Here is a 21,126-nt window from a genome sequence, read left to right as displayed (position 1 = left end):
TAGGACCTGAACGAAGGACCCAGTGTGCTGCTCTCTCTGTTTTGTACTACCTGTGGTCAAACGTACTTGGGTTGAAGCACGCTCTCTGTGCCTGTCCATCTGTCTGTGTGTGAAGATGTATACATGTATATAAAGAATGGGGATCCTTTGAGAAAGCTGGTATGTGAGCATGTAGGCAAACATGACAGAGGTTAGAATCACAGTATCTACCTCCTTGTTTTATCCATTCATTTCAAATCAGTTGAAAAAAAAATGTTGCTTGAGTTTAGCTGTTCATTTTTGTAAATTACTTATTTTGGGCATCTCATTTGTTTATTTGCTCACTCAGCATATGGTGACTTTTACTAACTTCAGATTGAGGAACTTCTGAGAGGAAAAGAAGATCTATGTACTATGAAAGCATGGCATTTCCATTTAATGTTTCTCATAGCAGGATAATTGATTTCTCCTTTCTCCCAATGTTCAATATGAAGTGAATTTAAGGTATTGTTCTTTTAAATCTGAAATGATTGATTGAAATAAGAAAAAATGCAGGAGATTTGTGAGAAAACAAAAGAAAGAGATGCAAATGGTCCTAAAAGGCGAATGTGGGCTTATTAGGGAGGTTCTTTCAAAGTGTGTGTGTGTGTGTGTGTGTGTGTGTGTGTGTGTGTGTGTGTGAGAGAGAGAGAGAGAGAGAGAGAGAGAGAGAGAGGGAGGGAGGGAGGGAGGGAGGGAGGGAGGGAGAAGGTACACACAGAGTGCTCCAAAACAGTATTGATTGTTTGCCATTGATTGTGTAGACTGCAGGCTGCAGAGAGAGAAAGCCCAAGATGTTTACTGGGGAAATGGGCTGTCCCCTGTGCCTGGGTGAGGTGGGGAGGTTTTCAGCAGGAAGGAGGGGACAGAAGGAGGTGTAGTGATGCACTGAACTTACTAGCTTTGACATCATCCTTGTCTTTAAATGAAAAAACAAGAAGATAATTACAGGCAGAGAGAAAGGGAGAGAAGGGGAGAGGAGAGACCGGAGGGAACAGGTCCTTGAAGTACACACTCTTCTTTTTGCTCTTTTCCCTGTTTTCCCAGGGACCCACCAGGCTCCCAGAAGGTGAAGTCAAGGGCTCTCAGACTCATTTGGTTAAGAGAACAGCAGACTGTCAACCCAGAGAAGAACTTTACGGAGACTTACCACATACCAACAAGTTGGAAGGGGATAAAAAAATACTTTCGGCCATCAACAACCCTGAGCACCAAGTGAGGGTAGTATCCTATCCTGTGCTGGCAGACTGGAAGCTGAATGGGGACCTGGCTGAGGACATCTACAGAGGGAAAGTTAAGTACCAGCTTGGATTTTTGTGCTCCCAGATTCTTTTTGCATTTTTAGATGATAGCCATCAAATTGTGTGTCTGTGTATAACTTTGTTTATAGCAATTCTAGCAATTTGTTTTAAGGTGAGCATTATTTTGGGTGAAGGAGTACAAAAAAAAGAAGGCAACCCCAAGGGAAGGAAGAAGAGAATGAAATGAAAATTGTTAAATACTGTGTTTTTGAATGACTTGGGGGCAGCCTGGGGTATGCATAGGTGAGTGTGCTATTTGAGAGACTTTGGTTTATGCTCTACTTTCTAGTATCAGTGTGGGAAGGGATTATTGAAGAAGGAGCAAAAAGAAAAAGGAAAGAAACCGAGCTCTCTGGAAGGAAAGTCCAAGGAACCAAGAGCAATTAGCTTCATTCTGCAAGGACTAAACTAGAGCTGCGTGAGGGAAGCACCTGCTGCGCAGCAGTGGGGAAGTGACTGGCAGAGCTACCAGAGCAGCAGGTCCTCAGGAGAGGCTCTCCACTGGGGCAGCTTGACAAAGTTTGGTTTGTGAGCAGAACAGTTCCCCAGTGACTGCACATTCATTGCAGGCTGTCTCTTCTTTTTCTCCCCATCATCCCAGTGTGGTACCCAGAAATTGACTTCCGGCTCTGTGGGAGAGCTGAGGGAGGGATGATGTGTTTGAAGATCCTGAGGATAAGCCTGGTGATCCTGGCTGGGTGGGCATTTGGTACTGCCAACTCGGAGCTGGGCTGGACACGCAGGAAATCCCTGGCTCAGAGGGGACACCTGAATCAGGTGCTGTTGGAAGGGGAGCGCTGTTGGCTGGGGGCCAAGACTCAGAGACCCAGAGCTGTTCCCCAGCATCACCTCTTTGGGGTGTACCCCAGCAGTCCTGGGAACTACCTGAAGTCCTACCCTGTGAGGGACCAGGGAACCTATCCTGCAGGACGCACTAAACCGGACTCCATGAGAAAGGCTGTTTTCCAAGACCTGACTGAAAACACAGTGGGAGGGGGGGGGAAGCCGAGTGAGCATCCAGTAGCCCTGTGGGTAGGGGGCAGTCGTATTGGGCAATCAGAGTCTCCGGGAGATGATGACACTTATCTTGGCAAACAAGGACTCAAGGAGTCTCTAGGTGAGGCCGCAGCTCGGGGAAGCTGGACAGTGGCTGCCGCCATTCCCACCACCTCTCCATACCTGAAGAATCCTGAAGTGGAGAGCCAGGGAAAGGGCTGGGTCAAGTCCAGGCATCCTCGCCGAGTGGTGAAGAGGCAGGCAGAGGACGTGCCTGGAGACCCTGGTATCTCTCCTCCGCATTTCCAACCTTGGCCTAAGCACCCCCTTAGGCACAGGGTTAGAAACGTGTTGAAGGACAGCATCCAAGATGGTGGAGGAAGCCCTGAATGGGAAGCAGAGACCTTTAACCCCCAAGGAGAACTGTCTGTCTTGTACTTCTCGGGGAGGCGGGAGCGGCTGCTGCTGCGTCCAGAAGTGCTGGCTGAGATTCCCCGGGAGGCGTTCACAGTGGAAGCCTGGGTGAGACCAGAGGGAGGACAGAACAACCCGGCCATCATCGCAGGTAATGACCCACTCCTGGGCTTTCTGATGTCCTGGGGAGTAGCTGGCTCCATTTTTGATGGGGTTAGACCTAGGGAGCAAGGTGGGGAAGGGGTCAGAGCAGGAATAAGGACAGGGAGCTGGCCAGGGACAGAGAGGGGCAAGCCCTTTATTTATTAGCACAGCAGGACTCTGGACACCATCAAAGAGAAGATAATGACCTCTGCCATAACAGCATCGCCCCTGGTATGGATCTCATGTACTTCTATGCATCCTGCTTGCCCTCAGGAGATCTTGGCTTAGCTCTCTCACCTTTTTTAAAGGGAAAGGACTTTTCATCCTTAGTCAAAGGAGAAGGGGTCTCATACTCTGTTTCTCATAGTCAGTTTGGGATACCCAGACAACTTTGAAAATAGAGGAGAGTCCAAGACCTGCACAGTGAGTCATGCCCGGGCTGGTCCAGGCTGGGAGGGAACAAGGCTGTCAGGCACACAGCCATCTTGTCCTGCCTGGTTGCCTTTTCTCTGAGCAGCCCTGAACGTACACAGAAAGACACCACCTATTCCACATCTGGGGGTCTCCTTCATTTTGTCCTGACAGCAGTATACACAGACTAGGAACAGTAAGGTCTACTGGAAAAGGTGGGCACTCATAAGCTTGGCTTCTAGCCCTGACTGTTGTAAGAGGGATCTACAAATGAAACCTGGTATAACTCTTCGATGTTAATCAGAGACACCTGCCTGGGAGTTTTACCTATATTTATTCTTCTCTATACCCAGATGTTGGCTTTTTTGGAAAGTCACTCAGAAGGGAAAAGAAGTGAGTGGAGTAAGAATAGCTGCTTCTCTGACTGGGAAGCATGATTCAAGAAAGGTGTTTAGGGTTAGGCTTTCTATTTCATCACTTGTATCTCATTTTCCTTTTGGATGGATCTCCCATGACAGAACCTAAACCCAAAACAAGACACATAGTAAAACAATTTAATTTTATTAATTTGGATTATCCATAGCACCCTTTGATCTTTGTCTATCCCATTACATTGATGGAGAAACTGAGGCAACAAGACATGCCAGTGGTAGGCTGGGGATGGAACTTCAGAGCCCGTGAATTGCTTGACAGTGTTCCAAAACAAAAACTTCTCAGGTTGCTGGAACCCTGCAAAGAAGTTTGAGAAGAGGGAAAGAAATCTGGAAAAGGAAGGAGCCTCTTCCAATGGAGTGTTGCTGGAACATCCCTTCCGGACACTCTCTCTCTCTCCCCCTTTGGCTGTGATTTCTCTGTTGGAAGCTGGGATTCCCAGACACTGAGCACGCTTGGGTCTTTTGGTTTTGCTTTATTTTGGGGTGGGGAGGGGGTGAGGGAAGGGGAGAGAGAAGGGGCTGGGCTGTGAGCTAGGTGGGAGCAGAGAAAGAGTAGAAGGAAACCCTTTTTCTGGGGCCAAATGGAAGAAATAATGAGATGATTATCTGATCAGAGCTGGCAGTTTCACAGTTCCTCCCAGATGACTTCTTCTTGCTGCCTGATCTTGCTTCCTAGTACCCATCTGCCAGGGAAACTGCGTGCTTGCCGTCTAGACTGAAACCCACGACTCTGCTTACCCCTCCTCTTGCAGTAGCAACATAGAGACCTGGGATCAGTTTCTGACTGTAAAGAATTAGAGAAGGATCCAACAGGAAAATATGTGGGAGGCTCTGAGGGGCTCTTATTAAAGCTCAAACCTGGGGAAACAGATTCACAATTGTGGTACCTGACTGCTATCCTGTCCCTCCTGTGTCTTGTCTCATGCTCTACACAGAGGAAAGCAGTGATTTGATTTGATTGCAGTTCTCACATTCCTTGATGCACCTCCCACAGCCCACCCCAATATACCGCTTCCCTCCCTTGCTCATCTGTCTGTCTGTTACCATCAACAGCCCTCACACAGCCACAGTGCATGCTCCTTCTTCAAAGTGTTCATCTGACTCTCTTAACCTCCCTAAGCACGTACAATTGGGCAGGAAATCTGTTGCAGACAGTCTAGCTTCCGAGGTTTCTTCTCTTCAAATCAAAGAGGTTCCTGTGGTATACTGGGATTTCCCGCTTTAGGTTCGCTCCAGGAAGGTTGAGGGCAGAGAACAGCCAGGTCCAGCTCTTCTCCATCTCCCACCCTGTTCTCTTCTTCAGTCTTGTGTACATCAGGAAGTACCCCATAAGGATTTAGGGTAAAAGTAGATAAAAGATAGGGGTTGGAAACAAGGTCACCATCCTTCAGGATTCTAGCAGATGGGCTCCTGAGGATTTTGGCATCCTGTCTACTCATACTAATCACCACGGCACTCACCTGTGGACCCTGTGATTGAGAACCATGTAGTTACCAAACAAGGACTCAGGAATTCATTGCACCAAATTACTCCCCTCTATCAACAGGAAGCCCTATTCCTTCTCACCTAACACTGGTCCTTGAGCTGGTCACTACCTGTTCCTAGGATGGTTGGCTTCCCCTATGCAGAATAACAATACAGAATTATGTCCCTGGGAGCTACTAATGACTCAATTACTGCAGTTCTGCTTTCTTGAGGATATTCCAAGATGCTGCAAAGACTTGGCTCCCACACTCTTTTCCAACAGCTTTCAAAAATCAGCATATACCTACTTAATCTAATCCCACTTTCCCAGTCTTCATTCTACCAAACTTGAGGTTTTTTCCCCTGGGTAGAGATCAACCATTGCAGAGAAGACCCCACCCCCAGAGGCGGGGCCTTGAGGAATACTTTCCACTTAGGGCACTAGGTGGCAGCGTTGCCTCATTACAGGAGAGCAGGAAGCCCCCGAGGGGGGACTGTGATTTCTTGGAGGGCTGTCCTGCCCTGGCCTCAGCATGCAATTTAATCATCCTCTCCCAGAATGTTGTTGGTAGGCATCTCTGGGGTTTAGCTTCATATAGGTTTTTTTTTTTTTAAGCTAATATGGCATTTTCAGGGGTGGTTGACTGACTTGTATTTGTAGCAACTAGTAAAGAAAGCAAAGCCAACCAGAGTTGTCCTCTCCTTCCACCCCCAATAATCACATTCTTTTAAAATAGAAAGCTGTATTCCAGAATGAACTGCCAGAATAGTTTATTTAGAGTGGAGGATGATGTGGGGCTCACAGACTGTAGGTGCTGAGGGTTTCTCTGGCCCCCAAGCGGGTGGGGCTTCCTGCAGGCCTTCTGCAGGTACCTGTTTCCCATGGCTGATGCAGATCAACTGAGGTCTAGGGGAGGGCTGCATGCAATGGCTCCCCTGGAGGGTACCCCCCAGAAGCAGCTGGTTGAGGGCCTGCCATTTAGGGTTGTGTGCCACTAAGAGTAGTCGGAGGCCTGGGGCCCATTTGGTTGGGCCATTGGAACTAAGTAGGAGAATAAGCCAAATTCTGTCCTATTTGGGGGAACACTTGTCGCTCCAGCACCCAACCCTGAAACCATCCTGTTCCCTTCCTGCCTTCTCAACTTCCTTTCCTCTCCTTCAACCCCAACATACACAAAAGAGAAAATTTAATAGGTTCCTCCGTACCCGTAATTGATTTCAAATGTTCCCTGAAGTGGCCCAGCTGAGTAACCACCTGCAGCTCCAAGATGCAGGAGACTGAGTCACTTAGTCCATGGCAGGACTGGAGCCCAGGTTTCTTCATCCAACAAATATTTATTGAGTGCCTGGCCATGTAGAGTGCAGTGAGCCACTGTGGGGAATACAAAGATGTCTAAGAAACTGTCCTTGGGGCGAGGGCAAGTTTTTCTCCTCTGAGGATCCAAGTTTTAGAGCATGTCCCAGTGTGGAATTTGGAAGGGAGACAGATCTGGAATCAGGTCTTTTATTGACACTATCAGGGCTATGGTCCTTGGCAGTTCACTGAACGTTCTGAACTTTGGTTTGTTCAAATTGAAAAATGAGAAAAAAAACCAACAATATATATAAATGTATGATTCCATCTTAATAAGAAAAAATCTTAAAAAGAAAGAGAAGAAAAACAGAAGACAAATGAGATAATGTCTTGCAGAGTTGTTATGACGTTTTAATAAGTCATGTATATAAAGTGTGCAACACAGAGCCTGACCCGGGGGCTTATTTATGACATGGCAGGTGTTAACAGTGGGTGGCTCCATTACTAAGAGCTGTGTATCAACCCATTCCTCTTTGGTTCTAACCTACTAGCCTCTCATTTTTCTGTAGGTGAGATATTAGAGATATTAACTTTTTTTTTAAACAGCATGGTCTCAGGATAATTAAGGACTAGAATCAGAGGCCTAAAAGGATCCATTTATTTTATTTTTTAAAATTGTCTTTTTTTTTTTTTTTTTTTAGCTTGGGCAGCAGTACTATTTCAAATAAATTGGACAATGGTGCTAAAGTTTCTTTGGAACTATAAGCCCTTTTGAAAAGCTGATGAAAGCTATGCTCACTCTCTAGAAAAATGTACATGTTCACATGGCTTACATAACATTTAGGGCTTTCTGGATTTCTATGGCCAGAGTCTGCTGACATTAGTCCATTGTTCAGAGCCTATTAATGGCTTTTCTGTTTTGAATGACATCTAAAAAATGAGATTTTTATCAGATGCCTTGACATCGTCTTCTCTCCCAATGAGGGAGCATTGTATTCAGAGTAAAAGTTTTTCAGTGGAATATGGAGCTTTGCAGAAGACAGATTCATATAGATGTAAAGAAAATAGAAAGGAGGGGGCACGTGTGCTGTAGCTTTCTTTACCCAGCAGGACTCCAGATTTACATTCATACTCTTCACAGGGCTCCTCTGAAGATGAAGTTTCTATGACCCTCCTCCTTAGCTCTCTTCCCATATGCAGCAATAGTCAAAGTCAGAATGTGTGTCCTCATAGGACCCTAAAGGGATGGCCCAGTTCCTATTGCCAGCTCCCAACCAGGAGCTAGCTATGCAGTAGGGCCACAGAGCCCTATCCTTGGTGTAGAAGATCTATACGAGCCATTGAGGTGTTGTTGGCCTCGGGGGCGGGTTTGCCACTGTGATGATGAAGAGATACATGAGTTTTATGTCCAAAGTGGGCATGTGCCTGATGGCTGTAAACTAGCAACTCAGTCTAGGAGGGTTCCCATCACGTGGCTTTATGACCCTCCAGAAGAGAGGCAGTATGGGGACGTGAGGTGTGTGGTTAGAGAGGTAAAACAGAGTGCCACCATGACCTTTTGCAGCCCACAGCAGGCCCTTGTCCCTGCAGACTTTTCTGCCTCCCCATGTGAGAGCCATCTCTTCTCTGCTCCAGCAACCGTTTGTGTGCGCTTTCCTGGGGTGTGGGTTGCTTCTTCCTTACTAGGTATGTGTGTGTCATTTCTATCCACTGAAAATTTATCGGGAGCCAAATGCATTTATGATTGACTTTTGTCATCACAAAACAGAATCTCAGTTAAGTTTGTAGAGTAATGTAGAAATTTAGATTGCTGGATGCCCATCAGGGGTGAGTGAAAGGGAAAGGGAAACTTCTGATGCTGGAGGCTCTTTGTGAGAATCCAGGGCAGTGGTTTTCAAATTCTGCTTTTGCTGCTTGCAGAGATGTCTTAGGGGCTTCTTAGGGAAACCGCTGAGCCCAAGTCTCCCCTCCACTTCATCAGGAATAGCCCCTCTCTTACCTATTTCAGATGAGAAAACTTTTGATGACTTTAAGAAAATTCAAACCCTACAACTCTAGAGCAGAGTTGGCATATTATGGTCTAGGCCACATTGGCTCCAATGCCAGAACCGCCTTTTGTAAATAAAGTTTAATTGGAACAGAGCCACACATCTGATTATGTGTTTTCTGTGGCTTCTTCTCTATTGAATGGCAGAGTTTAGTAGTTTCAACAGGGACCTTATAGCCTGCAAAGCCTAAAATATTTACTGCCTGGTCCTTTGAAGAAAAAGTTTGCCAACCCCTGCTTCTTCAGCATTGATTCTGGAGTGTCAATGTGACAGAGATCAGCTGGGACAGCTGCTCTGGGGGTATACCTGGCAGCAGATACATAAAGAACATGGCTTGCAGGGGCACAGCTAAGGAAACTTGCATCCACCAGGGACCCCAGCACTGTGCTCTGAAGAGCCTCACTGCACTTGCATGGAGGCCCCACACCCTGAGGGTAACAGGGAGAATGGCAGAGCAGGCCCTGGGACACAGTTGACTCTGGCTTAGGACTCTCCAAAGCTTTGCAGAGCAGTTCTTCGACTGCTCATCAGTATACAAGGCTTCCACCCAGCTCCTCTTCCCTCTGTCCTCTCTCAGGGTTGGGCTTGCATCATGGACTGGTGGCTCTCCCAGCCTTTTCTGGCTCCTTCCAGATTTCCTCTCATAGTTGTCTCATCTAATAAAATCCTTGCATATTTAATCCTGTCTTGGCATCTACTTCTTGTGCTAACACAACTTTCTAATCCAAATGCAGTTTGGGCTCAGTAGGTCTGGGGCAGCTTGAGGTTCTGCCTAACAGGCTCCTAGGTGCTACTGCTGCAGAAACTGTGTGGAGGGGGGCAGATTTTTTCTGTAGAGGGACAGCCAAAAATTGTTCTGACTCTGCAGACCATACAGTCCTTGTTGCATCTACTTAATTCCGTTATTAGGACATGCAAAGAGCCAAGGAAGGTACATAAATATATTGCCATGGCTGTGTTCCAATAAAATTCTCATTTGCAAAAACAGGTGGCAATAATTGGCTTACCCCTGCTATAGAAGGTTTGCCCCAAATGCCATGCTTCTACAGTTCTCTATTGTTTTGCTTCCTGTGCCACACCATCCAGAATAATGCCAACTGAAAGACTCTTGCACTACTAGTGAGGGGAAATATTATTTTTGCTTTAAAAAACAAAATTTGCAAAGTGTTCACAGGAAATAGTCATGCTAATTTCTAGGGATGAACACTAACTATGGGTAAAGTTTGTATGTATTTTATTTAGTTTTTAATATTTTTATTGATGAAAATTCATGAGCAGTGATCACCTTAAGGTTCTTTTTTAATAGTATATTGAGATATACTATTACTTATTAGTTATTACTTAAAGTTAGCATGTTTCAGTGTATGTATGCTTAATATTTTTAGCATCTTTAATGTTAAAGAATTATGCAGCTGTTACCACAATCTAATTTTAGGACACATTTATCAGACCCCCCAAAATACCAGTAGCACTGTCCTTCCTAAATTTATCATAGGCATAGGCACACCACTAATCTACTCACTGTCTCTGCAGATTTACTTGTTCTGGACATTTCATAAGATATATGGCTCTTTGTATTTAGCTTCTTTCACTTGAGGTTTGCCATATTGTACCATACATCAGAGCTTCATTCCTTTCTGAAGTTGAGCAATACTCCATAGATATACTCTGTTTTGTTTATAAAGTCATTAGTTCATGGACATTTCAGTTGTTTCCACTTTGGGCTATTATGAATAGAGTTGTTATGAACATTATGCTCAGGGGAACATATTTTTTTATTTGGGGTTGGTGGGCAGATAGATATTGGGAGAAGAATTTCTGGGTCAGATGTAACTTTATGTTTAGCTTGCAAGGCATTGATTGGATTGTTGTAGAAAGTGGCTGCACCACTTTGCAATCCCCACCAATTCATTAGGGTTTGGTTTTATATGCTGTCCCTCGAAAATCAAATGGTCTGCTGTGGTATCACTGGTGAGTAGGACTTTGTCACTGCGAATGTCTGACAAAGCATGAGGTCTTGGAGAAATATGCTGTTGTCCTGTACAATCAGAAGACATGCCTGGACCTTTGATGCCAAGGCCCCTGCAATCCCAGGGAACTTTACTGGTTGAAATGGGGACTCTTGTCAAGCTCTCTTCTCTAGCTTCTTGAGGGTATCCCAAGATGGATTCTGTCTTTCATTGAACTGGTATCTGCATTTAGGGAGCTCTTCTTTGATCCAGAGTACATTACTTTAAGTTATCTCCCACCTTATGAATGCTGAATAACAGGCTTATGGGGGACACTCAGCCACTCAGAAAAAGCCACAGTGTACCAGATTCTGATACAGCAGAATCACAGTGTACCAGATTCTGATACAAAAAGGAGAAGAGAAACAGAGCAGGGAGGAAAATGGAGCCCACATAGCTCAATTATGATGCCAGGGTTTTTTCTGGGTCTTTCCCCAGGTGAGAGCCTGGGCCCACTCTGTTAAAGGATTGGTGCCTAAATCAATTGGTGTCCAGGCTTCTATCTGGGACTTTGGAGTTGAGCTATTTTCTGGGGTGTGTATGAGCATGACACTGATCATCCTACTCATCACTCTGCAGCTTCAGTACCTACCACCTGTAATTACTCTCCCTCTCATCATTCTCCCAACCTTCAGTTACTGTGAAAGAATCTTCTAAGTCCTTTTGATCCCAGAGAGACAATGTAGTGAGTGAGGTTTAACCGACCCAGACCCAGGTGGTAACATGGTTACTCATTCCCCATCCTCTTTGAGCCTTGTATTTACTCTCAGAATTTGGGATGAGATAGAAATCCATAAGGACTCTGGGTGCAGTTCTAGAGTGAAGTACATCTTTATGTTAGAAATACTCAGGAGTGACAGAGGCAGGGCTGGAGAATAAGACTTACCTACTTTCTTTGGGCTTTTGGTAGCCCAAATAAATTCAACAGTTTGCCTGTTACCAGCAATACTACATCCTTGATCACCTCTGCTTACTCCTCTATGCACTTCTTTCTTGTTCCTCTGAGCATCTAATTCATTCAGAACGTGTATGCCAGGAGGTCTGGCTCCTTCTCTTTCCTGTTTTAGTTCATGCCTTGAGGAGGCCAAATAAACACCTTATTTGGTGTTTATTAAGAGGAAGGCAACACCTTAGTCTGGATCCTGAGCCTCATATGCTGAATATCCATGCTTTGGTTCCTGATGTCATAAACAAGTACATAAATCCTGGGCTTCTGCTCTGGAATACATGGAATTAGGTTACTCTGGGGGTGCATCAAATCTGTTTCTGCTTGTGTTGTACACACCCTTGTCCTAGCACCTTCCAGAAGCATATTTCAATGCCAAGTTCATGTTCAGAAAGTAACAGCATTCTTCCCTTTCCACGTTTACTACCTGCTTTAAAACAATCCTCCTTTTTGGATTTTTTTTTCTTAAAGAGGAAATAAAGCTCAGTAGGCAATCAAAAACATCTCAGTTCTCTTTACGAGTCAGAAGTGAGTGGTAAAGAAAAGTGGTTCTGCTCAGATATTCAATATGGCAACTGGAACTCAAAGACTCAGGGCATTCTGAAGTTGAGGTATTGCCATGACAACCAGCTAGGATATCAAGACCAGTCATTGTGCCACATTTCTGGATTAGAAGTCTAGTTAGTTGATTATAGAAGTCACACAGCTTAAAAGGTAGTGGATCAATCAGTCATCATTTAGGTCCTGACACAGCACTTGCTAAGTTTCATACATGTAATTGGTGCACATTCTGGACAGGAAATTAAAGAAGTACTTTGGTTCTATAATGCATTTATTCATTTGCTCAACATTATTGAGCTTCTATTAGGTGAATTATGAAGCACATAATTAGCCACATGCTGGGAAATCAAGAACTGCTAAGACAGAGGCTCACCTGAAAGGTGCTCATGGTCTGGTGGATGGCTTCCTATAAATGGATTATTACATCCTGGTTTGTGGAAGTGGCCAGACTTGTTTTTATGAGCCCAAGAAGGTAACTGGAGAGACAGAGGAAGGCTGGAAGATGGTAGAATTGGGGATGGGGGAGATAAAGGAGGTCAGACAGTCAGGCAGCGCTGGAACACCAAGCAAGCCTGCAGACCTGAAGTGGGTTCTTTGGACCTTGAGGTCAGGAAGCACTGATGACTTTAGAGAGGGCAGTTTTGCTCTAGAGTTGGCAGCCAGGAGGAGAATTGACATTATAGTATATAGAGACATGCAGAAGAGAAGATGGATAAAGACAGATAGGAGGTCTAGTGCACTACATACAGACTGTCAGCTAGGAAGGAAGATATTAGGAATAGAACCAGGCTCAGAGAGGTTTCATTTTGTGATGAAAGATTCAAGACTCAGGCCTGTTATTAAAGAACTACTAATCTCAAGTGAGAGATAGCATAAACCAAGAAAAATATCAGAAGATAAATATAAAGTAAAGCATGCATATGCAAACTCAATCATTCCAAGAATTATTGCAGATATTATTCCTTGACAAATATGTCTGTAGTACTTACTCTGTGCCAGGCCCAATAGCAGTCACTTCACAAATATCAACTCAAGAACTCCTCAAGGGAAGAATGGAGAAACTGAAGCACAGAGAGAAATAAGACATGATTTAAGGTCACACGGCTAGCCCATGCAGAGCCAAGCTTTGAACTTGGGTGTTTGTCCCTAGAGCTTATGTTCTTCTCTACTTTGTGATATTGTCTCTAATTTTTTACAGCAGGAGAAATAAGGAGTGAAGGGCCCCAATCTGCTCAACTGAAGCCCTCTTATGTCTTAAACCTACTCTTCTGTTTCCTACAGGTCAATGAAGGGCCCTACCATGCTGCCTAGATCTCTGGGAGTCCCTGTCTTGCTTTGTTGCCCCTCACCCTCTACCACATCACATTCAATACCACTAATCAATCACCAAATGATGTCTGGTTTGCCTCTGCACTATATTTTGGCCCTGCTATGTTCATCCCTATGGCCTGTAGCTCCTGGAGAAGTTAATTAATTCTTCATCTATTTGACTGCAAACTATCTGAGCTTTCTCAAAAGCAAAGCAGCTCAAGCTGAAGCTCATGACCTTCATGACCTTCATGTCAAATGGCACTCTACTTACCTCCTCAAGTTCATACTGGCCCCTAGGCTAGGCATACACTTGCACACCCATATGTATACATATGCATACATCCATGCACATATATATGTATGCACACCCATATGCACACACACATGAGCATACACACACACATGAGCATACACACACTCATGTACATATGTGCACACCCATATGTGTACACATGCACGCATATATATACAAACACACTTTCACATGCTTACTCTCACATACACAACTTCACACACAAGCAGACATTTACAACCATGATCAAATACATTCACAAGCATGTATCCCTTCAGTTTAACTTCTAACAGCACCAAACTGTTGTTATGGCACAGATATATCATCTCTTTCTGGACTTGGGCTCTGATGTCTGCCCTTTGTCTAACAGTAAACCATTCCCCAAAACCATATTCACCTGTCTGTCTCTTGTTTACCATCTGAGTTTTCAGATATCTCTTCCCAGAAATTGACCTTGATCTTCCTAGAGACTGATCTAGGTTTGTTCTCCAATGTGTTTTCCTGGGACCCTTCCTCTGCTTTATCAACATACTTAGAAGAACTTACCATAATTTCCATTTTGCTTTTGTTCATGAGATATATACTCCACTGAGCTCCTGCTGAAATCCAGGCAACATGCTGGGCAAAGGCATTAAACAGACAGATGTGGCCCTACCTCCTGGTCATTTCTATCCCAAACTAACTCCCCAATCCTCACTATAAGCCTTCTGGGACCGGGGCTGTATCTGGCTCATTGCCGCATCCCTAGCACCTTGTGCATGGTCGGATAGTAACAAATAACTCTTCCTATAAATATCTGACAAGAAGGTGAATGAATAAGTAAGCCACTAAGGAATCAGTCTTACAAACTGTGAAGTGAATTATTCTATTTGAAAGTAGGCAAGGAAAGCCTGGTAATCTTAAAGTTCTATTGATTTGGAAGATGGTCAAGATATTTGAAATTTCCTCACTAATAATTAGAAGGAGCACTTATTCTCTGCCTCAACTCCTCCCTTTTAACCCAGAATATATTTATCCTTGATAAATGTTGACTGGAAACTAATCTAGAAAAATCTCATGCAATTTACAACTAGGCTTAACCAAGATTATTTCCAAAATTTCAGAAATTCTCTTTAAGTGCTTCTTTGGATTTGCATGCATAGTCTCTTTCTCATTATCGAGGGGCTTTTATGTGTGTTAGTGCACTGTTCCCTCAGTGGAAGTGGAGAAGGGTGCCTCTAGAACCAGCCTGATGAAGAGACCAGCAAGGAACTAGGAATGTTCTTTAGGTTTCAATTCTTTCCAGGGCTGTTCCTGTTCTAGTCCTCTTAAAATCTGGGATTTTTATAAAATTTTTTGTGGGGGTAAAATCCTTTTAATGTATTCATTGGCAGTTCCTAGATCAGTTTAGTTTTTATTCAGACACTCACTAGTTCCTTTATTCAACAGATGTTTATTAAGCACAAAGTAGGTATTCAATAACTAATTTAGAAAGGAACTCCAACTGCACACAGAATAATTATAAACACTAACCACAGTAGAGATCTATTATAGACATTGTTTGTTTCAAGGCACATTAATAATTTGGAATAATTACACAATAGAATATCCTTATAATCCTGATGGTACAGCTGTGGCATGGTTCCTAAAGGAGGAGGTCATCCTAGCAGGATTTCCTTCCTGGGTGTGGCAGTCTTGTTGGGCCTTTGAGCAGAGTGTAGGATGTCACTTGATTGACCTCATCCAGGGGCCAGCCTAGTCCACTGGCAGAGAAGGGGACACTAGGTAGTCATCCCACCCTCTCTGCCTCTTTGCCTCTCTGCTCTCAGCATTTTTGGGGCCTGAACAGTGACAGTGTGCCGCTGCATGCTGCAGAAACCCAGGCGCCAATGGGGGAGGCAACTGCTGCCCTTGCATTCCTGGGCACTTCAGTCAACATCATCCTCCTAGCCTGCCTCCTGCCAGCCTGCAGCCTTCCTGCTCTTCAACAGAGCATGCTGTGGTTCCCTTTTCAAGCTCCTGTATGCAGCAGGTGTAGCCTCTGATCACCTGTAGGCTTTTGGGGGCACCTCTGGCTTCCAGTCACCTCTATCCTTCAGCATGAGGTGCGTTCCTGAGCCAGGTACCCCTTTCTCTCCCCTCCACATGGCCTGCTGATTACCAGTTCCTGATCTCTGTGCAAGCTGTCTCCTTGTCTTCGTGTCATGCATCAGTCTCACTGTCTGTCTAAATTCATTTCCTACATGTCGTGGGTAGGAATGCTGAGCCTGGGGTCTGATTGTTTTGGGCTCAGGCTTTTTACTAGCACTATACACTTGGCAAATTCAATCCCCTCATCTGCAAAATCGAAGCAGAGGTGATTTCTGTCTCAAAATTGTTGTGATGATTAAATAAGTTAAAATGAATTGGAGGCTTGGAGCAGTGCCTGGCACACAGTGAGTACTTGTTGGATGTTAGTTGCTGTTTTTATCATCTGTAGAGCCCTGTGGCACACAGGGACCAGAGCTGGCTGTCAGGACATTCATAGCCCTGGCTCATGTTACCCTTTCCCGTGACCTTCCCTGCCCATTCTAGTTCTGCATACTCTCCTTCTCCAGAACTTTTATTGCATGGATATCTATATGATACAATTTAACATGTAATTGTAATGAAACCTGATTAATTGGATTTCATCTAAGCAGAATCCTTAACTATGTTTTAGCTATTGTGCTTTTTAGGAGACATGGGTACATGATAAAAAGATGAGTTCAAAAGAGGAATCCATTGGGAAAAGACCCAGCCCATTAACATGTGGGTTCAAACCAATCCTTTCCACCTTCTATAGCCACAGCCAAGGAAGGGTGTGGTAGTAAGAAACAGTTCTAGCTATGACCTGAAAACCCTTCTGCAGTAAACCTAGAGACAGAGATTCCAGGCAGTCTGTCCATGCAACCAGACAACCCATCCCAGTCTCTACTTTGCAAACGGGACAGTGAGGCTCAGAGAGTGAAAGGCATCTTCTTGATGCTACACAGGAGCAGGCTGAGACTATGCTCCCAGGTTTCTTGCCTTCTAATTTGATGTGATTTCAACTCTTCCAGGTTGCTTTTGCTTGATTTAAATCTCTCATTGGAAAGCAGAGGAAAATGTTTTTTTAGGAAGATTTTTCAGTAAGAAAATGAAACAAACAAAACTGATGAAGACCATAGTCCTCATTTAACCTGAAATGCCAATAAAATTGATCACTATTTTCCTTTGTTCTTTGTCATTCTTACTCAGGAGCTAAGTGGCCAAGCTATGTCACCACAGGGGTTTACTCCTGGAGCCAAATTTAAGTGTCTTCTTTGAACACTGGGCTCTGTAGACTCACCTGGGTTCAATTTGGAAACACACATTCTGTCCTTCAGTTCCTCCAGACTTTCACACTGGTGGAAAAGGGGCAGTGAGCATTTAGTATTTGACTGCCCCAGTATTTGGTGTGTGTGGTTTCTGGGTCAGCAGCCTCAACTTGTTCCCTAGAAGGCAATCAGAGTCCTCTAGGTTATTTGTGATGGCATAGAGGAGGCAAAAATGCTCAGCTATTATTAAATGAGCAGAGAGGGTATACAGTGGATGATGATAAGACACAGCGGGCTAATGCTGGCAGAGTAAAACACTGTCTCACTTTAGAAACCCTCAGCCTCCAAGCAATTGGGAGGTTGTTTCCATTGCAAGAGGGTCTCCTACAGGCTTGCTTTACATAGTGACTCCTATCATTGGGTATGTATGTAATATTATTTAAGCACTTCTTAAGGTAGTGTTGATTCTGTAAATTGTACTTGGTAAAACATAATGCCAGAGTAAATTTCTGAGAGTATCCAAATTATTTATTTGGCAGAGGAGCAAAATAACAGAATTGGTGGTGGTGGTGGTGGTGCTGCTGCTGCTGCTTAGTAGCTGTAAGAGAGACTTCTTGGGCAGCCCTTGATAGAGATAGAGTCAGGCTGGGGAAGAGTGGTGATGACATCCTTCTGTGAGTACCACTCTGTCCTTCCCAGGATGGGCAGGTGCTGGGGTAACTTATCAAGGTGAAGCATATTCTAGACTCTCAGGTGTGTGATTTGGTGACTCTATCTTCATGATCTACCTTTTGCTTTGAGGATTTTTCAAGCACATGGTTTCCTAGTTTTGTTAAGGAAGAAAGCCAGCTTGATTGGCAGAGCAGCTCTCCATGTCTGTTTCTCTGCTAAGGAACATTAGTTCAACCCTTCCTTCCGGACCATACTAGCTGATCACTGGGCACCAATGTCTTGTTGAAAGAATTCCAGAGTCACAAGACCAGCAAATCCCATTGAGTGCCCAGGAAATTTCATACTGCTCATTCTCAGAGGTTATATAAAATGTTCAAAATGGAATTACAATAAGTAGATAAATAAATACATATGTAAAATCCATTTTTAAAATTACATTGAAGACTGTTCTCTTTCTCTGTGTCTCTGTCTCTTTTTCCTGATGGCAATGATTAGACATAAGGAGCATTACAATGCTTATTCAATTTTGGTTATCTATTTATTTTCTTATGTGGGGAAAGATAAATTAAAGTTGCTAAATGTTCTGAGATAATGGGTGGTATCAGGCAAAATACTGACTTGAGAGGAAATTGCCCAGAAGAGTCATGAGGTGGCAAGTCTGATGGTGGCTCAATTCTTCTTAGTCCCTCCTAGGTAACAGAGAAGGAGATGGAAAGCCAGCATGGTTTTATACCAGTACTGGGGGCAGAGATGTGCTGTCCAGATTGGTAACTGCTCCTACTATGGGGAGTAAGCGGTATAGAAGGTAGGGGAGGATTAAGAGATATTTTTCTTTGTTAAAGGTCATGGAGTTTTTAGTGTCTTGTGACATATTTTCAGTTGGGAGGATGCTCTTTTGTGGATTTAGTCCACTAATGTATTACTTATTCCTACATGGGCTAGATGTCAGCCTGACATAATGGGAGTGTGGAGAGCATAAGGCTGGTTTACAGCTTTCACCAGGCTTATTAAGCTGTTGAAGAGATAGGGCTAAATATGCAAAAAGGCTAGTAATGATATTAGCAGAGAATAATGTGATTGCATGCTTAGTAAGTATGAGCACTCTTTTGTTTTGCATGTGTGCATTCATTTAACCTTCCCCAAGTGAGGTATGGTTATGACCTCCACTTGCTGTGGATGAGGAAGTGAGGTTTGGAGAAGTGCACCAGGTTACTCAGGGTGGCAGGGCCAGTGTATGTGATTGATCTAGTTTCTTGAGCTCCATAGCCTGATCTTCCAGCTACAACAGATTTAGCTATCTTTTTGGTTTTCAGTTGGCTGCTAGGTTTCTAAGGCCTTGGAGAATCTGGAGAATTTGGGAAAGGGGCAGGATTATCCTAAGAGATACTCAGAAAGCTTCTGAAGGCACTGGTCATTCTTGGCAAGGCATGTTACAACTCTAGGTCGACTACTTGGTCTCTCTCTGTGGGTCGCTTTCTCAGCAAGAAAACAGTAACCTAGGCACGGGGGTAGTCATTGCCAAGCCCCAAAGCCATGTGGCTTCTTGCTTGGTGGCAAGGTAAGCTTCCTGGAGAAGGAGGCTCCTGTTGCCTCAGACTCATTTCAGGGTCATGGCAGCACTGGGCCTGGTTCTTCACAACTATGGGCTTCACAGGGACCTGAGCCCTTTGCTCTATAGATTTTTCTGGAAATGTAAAATTCCTTTACTCAACCTCAAGGTTATGTATAAATGGAAATGGTCAATTTACTATTTAACTGCTAATTTATTTTTGTCCTTACATTTTTCTTATTCTAATCTTCCAACAAAATTTGATTAGCTCACCTTTTCTACTTAAAATCCTTCAGGATGAGCAGACTTAGAGAGGTTATTTATTGTAGAAATTAAAAAATATTTTTCTATGAATCTGAATTTTTGAAATAGACACATTTATTATTTTAAATAATTTGGATTGGAGTATATATTGTTTCAGAATTTACCTTGTTTTCTAATAAATAAGCTGTGAACATTTTCCTGGTCCTTAAATATTCTTCAAAAGTATGATTTTTTTAAATGGTAGGGTGCTATGCAATGTCATTTTTTCTGTGATTAAATAATGTTGTGACCATCTGTAAATATACCTCACAGACTGTTTTCCTGAAGAGGAGTCTTAGGACTGAAATGCTGGGGCTGGAGGGCCTGAATGTTTTGGGAAATGATTTTCAAATGGCTCTCCAGAATGGTTTACCAAGTTTCTCTCTCTCCAGCAGTGCACGAGTGTGCCTTTTTTTCTCCACCGTATCATCTAATCTGGAGACTATTGCTGTTCTTTCTTTGCCAACTTGAGAGATGAGAATTTTGTCTTCATTTGCATTTCTTTGACATTGAACACTTGAAATTCTTATTTTCACTTGAAGTTTTTATTTCTTATTTTCCCTCTCATGTCTGCACACCCACTATGCTCCCTCCTTCATTGTTGGCACCCAATATTGTGCAGGTAATAAGTAAGCAAAGAGAAGTGTCCCAGTTGATCACTAGACAGACTTGTCCATGGTGTGTGTGTGTGTGTGTGTGTGTGTGTGTGTGTGTGTGGTGTGAAATAAGTGAGGTGAAGCTGGGAGTCCAGGAGGCTCACCTGAGAATGTGAACTGTAATATAGTCACTAGATGAACCTTTATCCATCATTCGCTGCTGACAAGGCCTGTCCTTAGAGACATAGTCTGCTTTGGTTTGGAGTCCTGCTACTGAGGGACTGGAAGTTGTAGCTTAGCTGCTGGGCATCTGCATGGCATGCGTGTCCTGGGTTGGATCCCCAGTACCAACAGAAAAACAAAACAACAACCAACGAGCCAAAACACAAAACAAAGCTGAAGGGCTAGCTCAGTGGTAGAGCTCTTGCCTAACAAGTGTGAGGCCCTGGGATCCATCTTCAGTACTGCCCCAAACAATCAAACAAAGCAAACAAACAACCAAACAACCACCCCTCACCCCAACCAATGACAAGGGCTATAGCAACAGCTGCTGCTCAAAGTGTAGTCTGGGGCCCAGCACATCAGTCCCCTGGAGGCCTGTGGGAGGTGGGATTTCAGGCACCACAGATTCCACATACTTTAATTCCTGGGCTTTTCATAGCCCTGGTAAAATGAAAGAAGACTGGAGCCTCTGGTCTGAAGCCTCATCTTCCGGGACGTTTATATGCCATTTCAGCCTGACTTTCAGGCAAGTGCTTCTGATACTAGGTAGCACACAAGGTGAGTGTGCTTTGGAGTCAGCCCCTTGCCCTGCCCACACCCCCAATCAGTCACAATAATATCTCAGAGAAGCTAACGCGTAATGTCACCATGCCAGAAACTGTTAACTACACTTCTATAGGTGTCACACATGGGTTGCTTTTCCTGAATTGTGAACTCCTTTAGGTTCTTCTCCCCCATCTTGTCCTTCTTGTGTTTTCAGGCAGTTTCAAAGCAGCCCTGCCCTCTCTCTGCAAACCTGCCTCATGGACCCCCACCTTGTGCATGGGTGGCCTGTGGAAAGCCAG

At 44.1% G+C, this 21,126-nt stretch overlaps 1 protein-coding gene across 1 annotated transcript in view; it reads left to right on the top strand.

The window, feature by feature from the left end:
* The first annotated feature begins 1,970 nt into the window (after window positions 1–1,970).
* The window catches only part of Pappa2 (pappalysin 2), a 236,353-nt gene continuing 217,197 nt past the window's right edge, over window positions 1,971–21,126 (top strand). Inside the window, exon 1 of the mRNA XM_076831977.2 lies at window positions 1,971–2,880. Coding sequence (XP_076688092.2) covers window positions 1,971–2,880 — 910 coding nt within the window. The remainder of the gene's footprint in view (window positions 2,881–21,126) is intronic.

Source organism: Callospermophilus lateralis, chromosome 13, assembly GCF_048772815.1.
Source record: "Callospermophilus lateralis isolate mCalLat2 chromosome 13, mCalLat2.hap1, whole genome shotgun sequence".
Taxonomy (NCBI): domain Eukaryota; kingdom Metazoa; phylum Chordata; class Mammalia; order Rodentia; family Sciuridae; genus Callospermophilus; species Callospermophilus lateralis.
The sequence above is the reverse complement of the archived record's forward strand: the minus strand, read 5'-3'. Positions and strand labels throughout refer to the sequence as shown.